Genomic DNA, 15,334 nt, shown 5'->3' on the forward strand with positions numbered 1-15,334 from the left:
CGTCAGAAAAACAAGCCCGAGAACATGACGTCTTGAGTATGAGTGAGGGAAAGAGCCAGAGGAGGACTGGGCAACACACACACAGCAAGGACAGGAGTTACTTTATTATCCGATCTCTACAAGTAGTGTAATAGTTGGGAAGGCAAAATGATGAAAGATGAACGTGTGTGTGTGGAATAATCTCAGGCAGAGTGATGATATCAGGTGAAAATGAAACTGGAAGATTTGTCACTTTTGATCTGAAATCCTGCTTCAATGCTAATGACAGGTGGGAAATCCTCAGAATTCACCTGCTCAGTAAACTGAACTTAGGACATAAGGTGAGAGTCATGTTCCCTTCCATCCCCCCGTCTGGGTGGTCAGCATGTTTTAGAAACACTGAGGTATGTGGGTTTTTATGTTACAGTAGCTCTACTCTTTAGAACTGAAGAGGCCATTTGAATGAAACCCCTTCAACTATAGCTCAGTAGATTCTTTGACTTTGACCGATGCTGTCTGAACAACACATGAAATCACTTTAAAGAGAACTCTGACTGCAAGAAACAAAACTAAAAGGCAAGGTCTTATGGAGGGCAGATCTTTATACCTAGAAAAGACTTTTGCCAAAATATATTCTGTTTCTGATTAATGTTCTTATTTTTTCTTTTTTTTCAGTCACTTCAGTGTACACGTCTAACGCAAAGCTGCAATTTGTAACAACATAATACACATTCTATGATTGAAAAGGAGTAGGTAGAAAAAAAATCTTATATTACCTACCCCCTTCTCAGTGTACACACTTCAAAACACACTCATACACTCATCAAGACTAAACACGGATGTTACCTATTTAGTTCCCATTTAGTTCATATTGTCCAAATATTTAGTCTCTATGCATTTTCTTAAATTTTATAATAATAATAAATAACATTTGAAATGATACCCCTGCAAATTCCACAGTGAATGTCACATCTGCTTTAATGTAGTGCGTACATATGGTGTTTGAAAATATTTCCTCATCATCTGATCTTAATACAACAGTCTGTTGGTATGTCCCCTTAAATCTGCCTTATTTATCATTTTTATTATCATTTTATTATTAGTAGTGTAATGTTTTATATGAGTCGTATATGTGTGGCCTCACACATCTAAAATAAGTGTAAAAACAACATTTGAAGTGCCTTGTTTATAATTGCCATACTTTCTGTCTTTATACAAGCTATGTAAGGTTTCAAAGAGAGTTTATGGTCTATAATTACACCTAAAACTGTAATTTTGGATATTCTTTCAATATTAATTCCATTTAAAGATATTATAACATCTATTTTTAACATCTACATATTATAACAGATATTATAACATCATCAACATATCAAAACCATAAATTTGGTTTTACATCAAACCATATCTTAAGCCTAACCATTTCCTTTTATCTACATTATCCTAAAGTATTTTTAAATCATCTCCAGAACAAAAAAATAATATCAAACCAAAACAAAATGCAATATAATTGATACTTCCAAACCATTGTTCATACGTAAATTGAAAAGTCTGGGGCCCAAAACCGACCCTTGCAGGACTTTACATTTCACCTTCATACATTCAGCTTTCCTAGCAGCATACTGTACATATTTTCTTCACTCTCCTTACTGAAGTGCTCCTTATGCATTTTTGATGGTGTTAAATATCAGAGAACAGCCTGTCTGTGTACTCTACTGTAAACCAGCAGCCGGCAAAGACTGTGCATACTGCATTTGGGGGCGTGCATCTAGTGTGATAAACCGACAATTTCACTAATTGATTCATTTCTAATATGAGATACTAAAAGTAATTCATGTGTATTCATTTGTATGAATAGGATTTTGGAGGCTGGAGCAGAAACACTCTTGTCCGTCAACTTTCTAGTTTCCAACATATTGTACCTAACACAGCTGCACATGGCTTATTTGAACAGAAACAGGGCTTTTTGCCCAACATTTTCAATAACTGCACTTACCATACCAACCCTAATTAGTGACAAGTAGTGGTACTCATTTGGACAGAAATCTTGACAGGCAGGACTCCATACAGGTCTGATTGAGCACTGCATCATGCTCAGCTACGTTTTCACAGGCTGCTATCAGATTTGAAGTGACATATTTTTTTGTGATAGCCAGTTTACATTATTCCCACCAAGAAATCCTCAAACTGGGAAGCTGTGGTCACAAAAATTCGAATCACTAGAATAACAGCTAGGAGCAGAAATTAAAGACATCGCACTTTGACCTAAAAGAAAATCATCTGTTTGTGCAATCACACTTTAGATTTGTAAAGAAAATCAAAAGTTTGTCTGTCAGAGTGCAGGTCTTACCTGCGATGTGATGCGTAGTTGCCAGTGATGTGTCCACTACCATCACAGCCTGGGGTGGGACATCTAGAACCAAGACACACGCTGACAGATCAGTCCATGGCCTTTGAACAGGGACATTATACTGACATGCCAAAAAAAATTTAGGCTTTTGATATTTAATTTCACTTCTTCCTGTGGCGACTCTGAGCCTAATGTCATGTGTTCACGTCGTATGGAATGGATGGTGGAAAGATTCCCATGTTTAAAACTTGAGAGAGTACACATTTCCCAACAAGTCAATGTTGAACAAACTGCATTCATAAATATAACATTATATCCATTAAATTTGAATGAAAGGACCTTGAATGATGGACTTTGACTAACGCAAGGCGTCCATGTTTGTTTGTCTTGTAAGGCCTTTCTGTATTATCAAACTCCAAGTCAAATATACTTGAGTTTTCTCAAACATAAACATGACTTGGATGTTGTTATGAATAGTACTCACACATTTGATAGATTGATTGTTGGTGGTTGACACTTGCAACTCTAACCAGGCTTTGGGAGCCAGATGTATTATAATATAAATTTATAGCGTCCATATCATTAATTCATCACATGGAGCTGTAAACCAATATCAGCAGTGATATAAGTTATGTCAGAAATGTAATCAATGGTTAGTTTATTTGAAACCGACTTTACAGGGTGTTTCACAGTTAAGGATACAATAAAAAGAATATTAACAGCATAGTAAATGCTAAGAGTTGTGACTTACACAAGAATCTCCTTTTTGCTGTCTTTGGGCTGAAACTTGACCTTGAAGCTGCTGGTGGTGACCTCACCTGGGTACTTCCTATCCTCCAGGTTTTCCTGGTCCTCCTCCTCACCGTCAGATGACGTGTATGAGGGAGCTGTATACTCCACCTGAAGAAAGGTAAGACATTGGTGACTTGGAGTCTTAAAAAAAACTCAGGTACCCACAAAGGTAACTCACCCAATGCATGACTTTGTTTTTCAAATTAAATCTGTATTAACAAAGGTTTTCTAACATTGCATAATGGCATGAATGGCACAAAACAAAAACAAACAGAAAACAACATGTTGGGTAGTTCATTCACATCATTCATGCAGTCCCCATGTTGTTGTTTTGAGTCTGTAGAATGCCAATTTTTCCCATTTTACTTCCAGTTGTGCATGTCAGCATAAAATACTAAAAAATAATAATATTTCAACCAAATATCTACACATTCTTGAGAGAAATTAGAGATGCTCTGACATACAACTCATAGGAACCTTATATCCTTGTATTTGTTGTAACACTTTAACTACCATTTACCTCATCATGGTCCTCCTCCTTGACTCTGCCTGATGTGGTGAAGTCCAGCGGCCCCTCCCAATCTGGCTGAGTCTGGCCCTGAGACAAAGTGGCTCCGATATGTTGAGAGGACGAGGATGAGGATGATGAGGGCTCTGGAGACTGCATGCCCTCCCTCCTGGTCTTCTTCATGCTGAGGTCCAAGGTGCCATTCTCGTCCACTTCGATGTCCAGCTCCTAAAGGGTTTAGATGCACAGTCAGGGCAAGTGAAGTGATGAAAATATCAGAGAACATGAGAAAGCTGCGCAGTGTGCACTGTTGAAACTGTTGTAGTCTAAATAAGTCCCAAGCAGAGTGTGACTGAAAGCCAGTGTACCTTGGTGCAGGGTTCCCTGGGCTTGGTGCTGAGGGTCTCAGGTCTCTCCCAGCAGCGGGTGGACAGGTTCAGGATGGCTGTTGCTGCCATGTGGGCTGCCTCAGCGTCTTGGCTATAGTCATACCCACTGGAGGATGAAGCGCTCTTAGAAAAGCCTCCTGGCACACTGTGACTGGGGGAGGAGGCCTTGGGGAAGGATTTAGCTGTTTGGGGAGGAGGCACAGTGAACTTACTGTAAAATTTGATACAATTTACCAGCTGCTGTGAAGTAATGCTACTGTACATGTGCTGCTAAATGTGGCTAAACTACTGCTGCTAGTGGCTTAAAGGGTAGGTTCACAATTTTTCAAGTCTGTCTTAAAACAACAGTCAGATGCCCATATGAACATCGAAACAGGTTTTACTTGCTGTAATCATTCCTCCTGTTCATACTGTCTATTAGATGGTCCCCTTCTGTGCTTTCAGTGTAAGTGACAGTAAGTCACTTTGCCTCCTTCAGTGATCAGAAGTTTTTCTGAAGCTTACATGAGGTTTCAACTGTCCAAATGAGTGAAATCAAGTGAATATCTTCCAAAGTTGCAGCCTTTTATTGCAAATGTCCCTGTTTTTATTATGATCTTTCCACCACAGCTCAGCAAAACACACAAAGAGGGAATTGAATACTAAAAAGGCTGTAACGTTGGAAGATGTATACTTGATGTGACAAATTTGGACGGTTGAAGCCCTGTATAAGCTTATGGTAAACTTTTAAATACATTTTTACACAAAATGAAGACTAGATTTTGTCTCCCATCACTTACACTCAAAGTGCATTATGAAAAGATCTCCTAATATTCAGTATGAACAGGAGGAATGATTACAGCAAGAAAAACCTCTTTCAGAGTTCATATGGCACCTGACTGTTGTTTTAAGACAGACTTAAAAATTGTGAACCTTTAATGTTTTTATTTATTATTATTATTATTATTATTATTATTATTATTATTATTATTATTATTATTATTATTATTATTTAATTTTACCAGCAAAACCTCACCGAGATTAAAAATCTCTTTTGAAAATGTGTCCTGGCCAAGATGGGCAGCAACATAAAGTTTCAGACAAACAACATAAAAACAAGTAATACAGAAAGCTCTATCACAACTTCTAATTAGTCAATATAAAATAATAAAATCATGAATTAAATCATAATGAAAGAAAAAATAAAAATACAGCCTTACAACAAACTAGAACTAGACTGAAAAACAGCAGCAATTTGAGGCATTCAAAACCTCCCAGCCAGCACCTTGACATTTGCTGATACAATAGATGATGATGTTGATGATGATGAGTTCCTACAGAAAAGCTTTAAATCTGCTCAGAGAAACCAGTGACTGTAATTTTAATATACTGTATGTACTTTAATATTTTAATATATAATTTTTAATATATTTTTGTAATATTGTACATTGTACATTTATGCAACAGTTATAGTTACTAGTTACTTTTCAGATTAAGATTACGCAAAGGAAAATGTAATAAGCCTTTAAAATACAGCACATTGTTAAAGATTAAACCAGTGATTGTCAATGCCTTGTGACCTCTTACATTAAAACAGTATGTAGTTGAGGTCATATTTCATATATCTGACTTCCACTCCAAACTTTTCACATAATTTCATTTAAATACCATACAGTATCCAAAGAGGTGAAATTATCCCAAATATATTCCAACAGATCCATATTCTCTGCTCTTGTCCATCTATGTCTTGTTCCAGTAGTCCATTTCTCATCAGGTTGCCCTGGTTCCCCAGAAGCTGTCTGGGGAACCAGTCATCAGATACCCCTTGTTGACCCGGGCGACATCCGAGCCGATATGACTCTCGAGTTTGTGATTTCACTCATCCTGAGGTAGGCTAGCAGCATTAAAGACGTTGCCTAAGGGTCCACACTGGATATGTGTTACCCTGCCCTGACAGGGATTCAAACCCCAACTTCCTGTGTCAACATCAGTAGTGTTAACCACTGAGCTATTCACAACTCTAGAGGCCAACTCAAAGCCAATTGCACAAGTTACCATTAAGTGCAGCATATACCAAGTTGATGTACTATCCCCGCTGCTGTTCTGCAAAAGTGGCTATGGATACCAGTTCAACCATCAGTCACCTCCTCTACATGGATGACATCAACCTGTATGCCAGGAATGAGTGAGACATTGACTCACTGTTTCACATCACCAGGATCTACAGCAATGACATTGGAATGTCATTCGGACTAGATAAGTGTGGTCGGATGGTATCAAAGAGAGGGAAGATGATCAGAACTGAGGGGGTTGAACTACCAGAAGGCAGCATTGCAGATGTTCAGCCACAGCCAAATACCTACACAGAGTAAGGCAGGTCCGGAAAAGTTGGCGGAATGGGAAGAACAAGGTACAAGCCATCAACACATACCACCTGCCAGTCATCAGATACCCAACTGGTATAATAAGCTTGCCAAAGGAGGAGATAGAGGCCACTGATATCAAGACAAGGAAGCTCCTCACAATGTATGGAGGGTTTCATCCCATGTCCAGCACCCAGAGACTGTCCATTAAGTGGAACAAGGGAGGTCGAGGACTGGTTAGCGTCAGAGCCATTGTCCAGGATGAAACAACCTAGATCCAGGAGTACATCAGGAAGATGGCCCCCAAAGATGAGCTGCTAAGTCAATACCTCAGGCTGACGAAACCTGATGATGCAGAGGAGGAGGAGGAACCATCATGGAGGGACAAGCCCCTACATGACATGTACCACCAACAGATAGAAGAAGTGCCTGTTATCAAGAAATCCTACCAGTGGCTGGAAAAGGCTGGACTGAAAGACAGCACAGAAGCACAAATCATGCCAGCACAAGAACAGGCACTTAGCACAAGATCAATAGAGGCAGGGATCTACCACACCAGACAGGACGCCAGGTGCAGGCTGTGCAAAGATGCTCCTGAGACAGTTCAGCACATAATAGCAGGGTGTAAGATGGAGACAGGAACAGTGTACATGGAACGCCATAACCAAGTGGCTGGCATAGTATATAGGAACATCTGCACTGAGTATGGGCTGGAAGTCCCAAGGTCAGAATGGAAGACACCTCCTAAGGTGATTGAGAATGACAAAGCCAAGATCCTGGGACTTCCAGATCCAGACTGACAAACTGGTGATGGCTAACCAACCGGACATCATGTTGATCGACAAACAAAGAAGAAGGCTATGGTGATAGATGTAGCAATCCCAAACGACAGCAACATCAGGAAGCGGGAACACAAGAAGCTTGAAAAATACCAAGGGCTGAAACAGGAGCTAGAAGAGATGTGGGGAGTAAAGGCAACAGTGGTCCCAGAGGCAATTGGAGCACCAGGGGCTGTGACCCACAAACTGGAAGAGTGGCTCCAGCAGATTCCAGGTACAACATCTGAGGTCTCTGTCTGGAAGAGCGCAGTTGTAGGAACAGCTAAGATACTGCGCAGAACCCTCAAACTCCTAGGCCTTTGGTAGAGGACCCAAGCTTGAGGATTGGGGGTTTGTATCAGATCTTTGTTTTTTCTTCTTTCCTTTACCATTAATCATCTCACAAACCCTCACATTTATGTAGTGACCCTTTGGTAGGTAAGTGGGATTTTTCATGCAGGACACTTACTTCTAATGGTGTATTTTTACATTGCTGTATCAGTACTTTTACTTCATGGATCTGATTTTTTTGGGTCCTTAAGTAAAGAAAAGGATCTGAGTACTTCCTCCACCACTGTTACTCATAAAGACTGTTATATGTAGTTGAAAGCACCAGAAAAAACAGGTAAAGGGCCCTTGAGTTAAGATCATTTTGTCAAATTGCTATTGACAAGGTCAAGAGTGAACTTTGACACTCAGCTCTGTTTGAAGGTTTATAGTTATTTTCATGCATTGTAAGTAATGATTCATACATGAGTCATACAATGTTGTGTGCGTTCATTTGTAAGGCAAACAAAGGTGCTCACTGTAAAATCTGACATTTATCACTGATGTATTTATCACTCTCAGACTGCATTCAAATGACTCATAGTGTCAGAATGCAATGTAAAGTCTAGTCAAAACATAAAAACAGCAAATAACACAACTGAACCAGAGAAGTTATGTACAACACAGACAGCTAAGCCAACCAAAAACAAGTGTGACGTTTCTAGCATTTCTAAGAAAAAAACTAAACAAAAACTTCTGTCATGTTGTAAGTTTATGGCATATTGATGCTTTGAAAAGTGAGTGTTAGTCAACAAAAAACATGTCAAGTGATCTCTACACAAATGCAGCGTGGAGATGAAAGTGTGAGGATCTTACATTTGAAGGCTTTGGGTGACGTTTCAGTCGCGCTGGGTGTCTTTGGAATAAGCATACGCTTTCCAAACACCTGGACATCAAAGCTTGCATAGTCAAAAGACACCTTGGAGTATTTCTCCAGTTCCTTGGCCAGGTTGGCTCGAGGCGTGGTGGTCACTGTGTTGGGCCGGTAGCTACCGTACTGAGGGATCTCCAGCTGCTTCACAAAACACATGGGCCTGGCGGAAAAATAAGTAGTAACATCAAAATCATTGTGAGATATATTCCAGTATATGTATGGATTGAGAAACTGAATGAAAAAACACTTGGCTTGTGTTCCTCACCTGAGCACTCTGTCAGAGTTGGATGAGGGTTCGCTTGCTGAAGCCTGTAAATGCACCTGCTTATCTTGGTTCTTGTTCAGCTTAGCTGCTGCTGCAATGGGGCAGCCGGACAGACTGATGGGAGTGACACATCCAAATGTTTGCATTTAATGGAATAAAACTTTAATAAAAAGGCAGACATTTAATACGCACACAGTGTAAGTATATGTTAGTAGTATTAGATGAGATTGCTTCACTCAGTATTTAGCTCAAATATTTCATCTCTTCATGTTTGATCAGTTCCAGGTCAATTATCCCAGAATCTGACTCCAAAGGCCCCAGAACTAAATCTGGACCACTGCTGGAAATAGAAACTCTGCTTCAGCATAGATTATAGGAAAACATGGATTTCACATGTCATTATGTCATACCCATAATTTACTCAAATAAAAAAAGACAAAATGTCAGAATTCTGTCAGACTATAATCTGTTATTGTGAATTTTTCTCCTATTTGTCATAAAACCTTAATTAATTTCTCTATAAGATACAAAAATATCTAACTACCATGCCATGTTATGTCATGCTTTTGTCTGTGTGTGTCCTTTATTAACCTGCGGTGTGTGTTGCGGTTACTGTTGACATGGCCTTGGCCTGTGCAGCCAGGGGTCGGACACTTCAAGACGTTCTCATGCATGGCCAGGACTACAGACACACAGCAGACACAGAGCATTCAGCGGTCAGTTTGTTTAGTTTGTTGTAGCTGGTTTCACATCGCTAGCAGCAGCAAGAATAGTATTGTTGTACAACACAAACAGTAATGGCAATAAAGGTACTGGTATTAGTACTTTTGCAGAATCAGGAGTGATGGTAACAGCAGTAATAATGCTGTAATATATCCTGTGTATAATATCCTGTAAAAATGTAAAACAGAGAAGTCTACATGTCTAGTTTAGTGACAGGATCAGCATCAGGAGTGTCAGGAGATTAGTCTACTGCTATTCTATGGAAAGTAATGTGTACTCACTCTCTGGAGGTATTCTGTCTTTGTGAGGACATCCAGATAGACTGCGGTGGTGGGGGTACAGCCCAGTCACATGACCTGTCCCATCACACCCTGGGGTTGGACATTTGACTTCCCTCTTCTCTGAATACAAGAAAGTAGGATTTAGATGACAGTGATAATGAATTAAAACAGTATCAAGTACTAGGAATAGTTGATAGCACAAAATTAAGTTCAGACCCGACAGCAATTCCAGGATCAGAATCACCCATACTGACACTGATCCCAACCCTGACTTTTTTATCATAGTAAATGGCTACTGTATCATCATGCTTGTTTGTGCATGTTTAATGCATCATTGAAAGGCTTCTTAATATATTTTCTTCATCACACAATGATATGCCAAAAATTGACTGTTTTACGTGCAAAATTTTAGGAAAAAAATTGTTGTCTGTTTGATAGTCATGTTGTGACATAAATGTGACCCTGCTAATGATTCACAAATAGACTGGGATTTTTAAAATAACACACTGTTGTATTAATATAATATTTAATTTTCTGCTACTGGGCAGGGAAGGGTGGTGGTGGTGGGGGGACTGTAGCAGCCAATAATGTAATAACTGTAGCTGATAATGTAATGATATTAGCCCCAACCAACACTGACTCAAGTGACATCACTTGAGGCAGTTTATCAAATTTCACACAGTTCCCTCTGGAAACAGTGAAGGCTTTTTACTACTTTTTTTCTAATAGAACACCCGGAAACATGCTGGTGCCAATCACCGGAGTTCCCCATTAAGAGTTGTGTCAAAATTGCATCATCAAACACATGGGAGAAATACGGCATTTGCCAATCATATACATATGAGACAACTCTTACAATGTTACATACAGTAAATGTGAAATTTTGAAGGAAACAGAAATATACCTTTGCTGAAGTGAGTGGTGCGGCGGGCCACAGCAGCAGGCTCGGAGCTCTTGCTGGAGCTGCTGTATGGTTGGTAGTCTGGGGAGCTCTGGGCCTCCTGACCCCCCTGTACCTCCTCAGCCTTCAGGGCAATGGCCTGCTCCAGCAGCCCCAGGTTCCCCCGCGTCATATCCCAGTTCTCTGAGTCATCCGTGATTCCTGATCCCTCTGAGACATCCAGCTCCTCTCCTTCTTCCTCCTCTTCTTCTTCTTCCTCCTCCTCCTCCTCTTCGTCATCATCCTCCTCAGAGCAGACTTCTATCACCACTGTAGTTGGAGAGGCTTTGCTGGAGTCTTGGTCCTCCTCCTCCTCCTCCTCCTCCTCCTCTTCCTCCTCCTCCTCCTCCTCTACCACCTCACCTGCTTCCTTCCCCTGCCTCTCGTTGTCATCCTCCTCCTCTCTCTCCTCCTGCTCTTCGTACTCTTCCTCTTCCTCAGTCACAGGAGTGGTGACTTTTTCCTCCCTGAGAGACACCTCAGCTTCAGATCCCTGAGTGTGTGGACTCAAGGAGTAAGGAGTATCAACCTCTTGGTGGACCCTCTCCTCTTCCTCCTCTTCTTCCTCCTCTTCCTCCTCCTCCCTCTTGCTCAGCTCCTCTGCAGATTCTTTGGCCTGATGGTTGTAATCTCCACTAGAGTACTGGTGATCAGAATTTTCCTGGCTTATCAATTTCCTTTCTCCTTCCCTCTCTTCTGCATTGTGTTCTTGCCTTTCCTCCTGCTCTTCCTCCTGCTCTTCCTCCTCCTCCTCTGCTTCATCTTCCTCCTCTTCTTCTTTTGTCTCTTTAAGCTCAATTCTCTCAGTTTCTTCTTCAGGCTGATCTAATGGCTCATCCTTTGCCACCAACTGACCTTCCTCCTCCTCCTTGCCCTGTGCTTCCTCCTGCTGATGATCATTGGTCAGTTGGGGTTCTGTTACCGGCTTCTCTTCCTCACTAGTTTTATCACTTCCAGTTTTGTTCTCAGTCTCTGAGGTGACGCCTTCGTTTTTGTCATCTTCAGCCAGAGGACAAACTGCTGTATCTGCTGCTTCTGTGTCTTCAGTGGTCACCGGTGAGCAGTCTGCTATGGATTCAAAGTACACATGAATGTTCTGCTTTGTTTTGTCATTTCTACATCGTAACTTTCAACTCAAGACATACATTGTGAGAATCTATTGCTGACCTTATTTTACTTGTTTAGCATTAAAGGCTAGGTTCACAATTTTTCAAGTGTGTCTTAAAACAGTCAGGAGCGCATATGAACACAGAGGTTTTCCTTGCTGTAATCATTCACTCTGTTCACACTGGATATTAAAAGATCCCCTTCAAATGTGCTTTCAATGTAAGTGATAGGGGCAAAAATCCACGGTGTGTCCACACAGTCATCCATCCATCCATCCATCTAACCCATATGAAATATAGGGCTACTAATACTCACTTTGTCATCTAGAGGTGTGGTTGCACATGTTCCCAAAGGGGAGCGCAATACAGCCTACTAGCCACTGTGAGAAGATATTACACCAAACATGCTGTTTAAGTTCAGACACTTTTCATAAAGACCAGTCAGGGTTGTGATAATGCTGTCTAATGTTTCCAACGTACTCTGGTGCATATTGTATCATTGTATTAATGTCCTAAAAAGATTGCTAGTGCTAATGGCTCAGCTAACGCGAATTGCTAGCAGCTTTGGTTAGTGGGCAGCTGATAGTGTGGTGAGGCATTAAAGGTGCATTGCACTTATTTTTTGACATTAAAGCCATTCGGTTTTAGTGGGATTAACACACGTTAATGAGTTGTGGTACAACTACATTGTGACTGAATTGATTTTGGTTGTTAAAATATACATGTTCAGTAAGATAGTAGTGATAATTCAATTAACATTCATGTTTAAGGTGGAACATGTTAAAATGATGTATAAAAAGATTTTAAAAGGATTGTTACAGGTTAAAAAAAATGTTAAAAAAGATATATTTTGTTAATGCTAAAATACCAATTGTTGTTATTATATATGGCAATTCATCTCATTGTAATAGAGGTAAATCCTCATTTGTTGGTTATACATTATAAAATGTTCTAAATGAAGAAATTAATGAAGTCTAATGTTAGAAACAGAAAGCGTACAGCAAGCTTATCACTCTTCACTATTTATGTAGGTTGGTTTTTTGAACTACCAGATAGAATCTGGAGGATTTGGTGATGGCAAGCCCAGCCCTGTGAGACTGTGGACAGTTGTTGAAGCAGTGTGGCCTACCGTAGGATTGGTCCACAGAAGGCCTCTGACAAGCTCAATTTGTCCATTCAGACACCAGAGATAAGCTCTACCTGGGTCAAAGGAGGTTGGTCCATAGAGGCAGAGGAGGTTGCACTCTCTATTTTCTGAGATGCAAGAGGGAGATCAAAATATAAAAAAGAATATTTGGTTGAAATAAACCATTACCAGATCTCAGTATCATTTATAAAATATTTTTTCTGTCTTCTTTGGAAAAAATCTGTTGTTAGAATTCTGATTAAAATGCTTCAACAGTGACACCTGCAGTGCAGGCAGAGAAAGGGCAGTCTGTGTGCCAGGTGGTGGTCGGGGGCAGTGGGGGGGCAGAGCTCCTGTACAGAACGTGGCCACCGATAAGGTAAGCATTTTTGCTTTTTATTATTAAAAAAGATCTCTGTAGCGAGACAGAGCGAAACTGTACAATTGGCTATACAAACAGGGGCTAGTTGTCAGAAGACTAAATCAATCATATAACACGTGTGAATGTTGAATTGGTATGCTACTTTGAGCAGTGTGTTCATAAAAGTAACTCGTACACCATATAATATTAAAAAAAAACAAGTAACTCATGGATACTGCTCCCAAGAACTTGGGAGGCCTGAATGGGTGAGTAAAAAGGGTTTATCTATTAAAAATAAATGTGGGGCAACTCACTATTAAAGAGAAGCACACTTAATAATAATAATAATAATAATAATAATAATAATAAAATAGGATAATTATAACAAGGTAATCCACAACACTGGAGGCCTGACCGGAGGGCGTGATGGGTCAAGTTTAGATTGGGGAGCGAAGCGAGATCTGGAAAACGACTTTTTTGTGCAAAATAACACCTGCCCAATAGACTCTATCCTGATAAGAGCTGCATAAAGTAGGAGGGAAAAACATATTCTTTTAGATAATAAAACCTTTTTGTCTCTTACTTTCGATTTCTTTAATTGTGTATATATACGAGCCAATAAAAGTTAATAAACTATTTTTTTCTCTTGCTTTTCACTCATTTGAATTTGGTACAAGCACAAGCCAATAAAAGATAAACTCTTTTTTGTCTCTTGTTTTCATTCTTTCAGATTTGAAATTGGTATATGAGGTATCATTGGGGAAGGGGACCAAAAGATTAAAAACCTTTAATACTGTGTAAAGTATTGTCATATTGATAATAATAAAATAATATTAATGATATATTAATAAAAACAAATAAACTAAATAAAAAATAAAATTTTAAAGTAACAAAATTGTGTTCGGTGGGAAAGAAACACCAATGATGGCAGATACAGGTGCAGCATACACCTGTGTATCACCATCATATGCCTCTCAGCTAGTCCCCTCCTCAGAACCCATCACCCTGAAAGTCAATAACAAAGTCATAAAGCTACCCATCCTAATCTCAGAACATACGCCAATCAATTTGTTGGGAAGTGATGCCATGTGCAGAAAATACTCTGTATACCTGATGGAATATGTATAGAGGACAACATCTATCAAATGCTGCTACAGACTCAAAACACAAGAATCCACAGTCTTCTGGCTGGGACAAATAAAAGAAGTTCACAAAGCTTGTCACCAATGGGAACCTTTCATAATGGCATAAATCCCACAATCAAAAGAACCTTTATTGGAACCTCACTGCACTTTGCAATTTTTCACAAAAAACAATGAAAGAAGAAATGAAGATTGGCTGAAAGCTCAGTCGCTGCATGTACAACTCAATTCAGCAGTTATTGTCATAGGTAAACAAGGTGCTGCATTGGCAGTATCTGAAAACGAGTACCTAAAAAACAAATTTAAAATAAAGCACACCGTTCCACACATCACCCTAAGAATAAATCCAGATTATGAGTCAAAACATCTAGGCCCCATGATAAAACAAGCAAAAGAGCAGAAATGGAATGCAACAAAATGCCCACTGTTTTGGCATAGCCAAGATAAAAAAAAAAAAATCAAAATCATGACTTCCTTTTCTGCATTGGCCAAACCCCAAATAGTCAGATTACCTTCCTCCATGCAGATGGTGATAGAACAAAAAGACCTGTTTAAAGACATGTTAACACAGGTACCACCTGAGTTATGGTCACAACATGACACAGATGTAGGGCTTATCAAATCAGCTCAACCAGTGGAAATACCACTCAAGCCAGGATGTACTCCTCCCGAAATAAAACAGTATCCTATGGAACCAGAGGCTGAACAAGGCATTACAAAAACAATAGAAGGAAGCCAATACGCTAATATATCCAGTGTTGAAAGCAGGTAAATCAAAATACCGGCTGGTACATGATTTACAAGCAGTACATGAGGTAGTAGAAGGTTATGATGCAGATGTGCCAAATCCACAAATACTCTTGACAAATGTGCCACCTACTTCTAAATATTACACTGTCATTGATCTCTGCTCTGCATTTTTCAGTGTACCTCTGAGCTCAAGATCTCAGCACCTGTTTGCTTTCACCTACCGAGGGCAGCAGTATACGTACACATGCATGCCACAAGGAT

At 39.8% G+C, this 15,334-nt stretch overlaps 1 protein-coding gene across 1 annotated transcript in view; it reads right to left on the reverse strand.

Moving 5' to 3' along the window:
- The window catches only part of myt1a (myelin transcription factor 1a), a 46,500-nt gene that overhangs the window by 13,338 nt on the left and 17,828 nt on the right, over positions 1–15,334 (reverse strand). Inside the window, exons 7-15 of the mRNA XM_042409103.1 lie at positions 10,553–11,656; positions 9,649–9,768; positions 9,236–9,326; positions 8,645–8,758; positions 8,322–8,539; positions 3,998–4,200; positions 3,642–3,857; positions 3,081–3,229; positions 2,330–2,392 (exon numbers count right to left, since the gene is read on the reverse strand). Of these exons, the coding sequence (XP_042265037.1) occupies positions 2,330–2,392; positions 3,081–3,229; positions 3,642–3,857; positions 3,998–4,200; positions 8,322–8,539; positions 8,645–8,758; positions 9,236–9,326; positions 9,649–9,768; positions 10,553–11,656 (2,278 nt within the window). The remainder of the gene's footprint in view (positions 1–2,329; positions 2,393–3,080; positions 3,230–3,641; positions 3,858–3,997; positions 4,201–8,321; positions 8,540–8,644; positions 8,759–9,235; positions 9,327–9,648; positions 9,769–10,552; positions 11,657–15,334) is intronic.

Source organism: Thunnus maccoyii, chromosome 4 (assembly GCF_910596095.1).
Source record: "Thunnus maccoyii chromosome 4, fThuMac1.1, whole genome shotgun sequence".
In the NCBI taxonomy this organism is placed as follows: Eukaryota; Metazoa; Chordata; class Actinopteri; order Scombriformes; family Scombridae; genus Thunnus; species Thunnus maccoyii.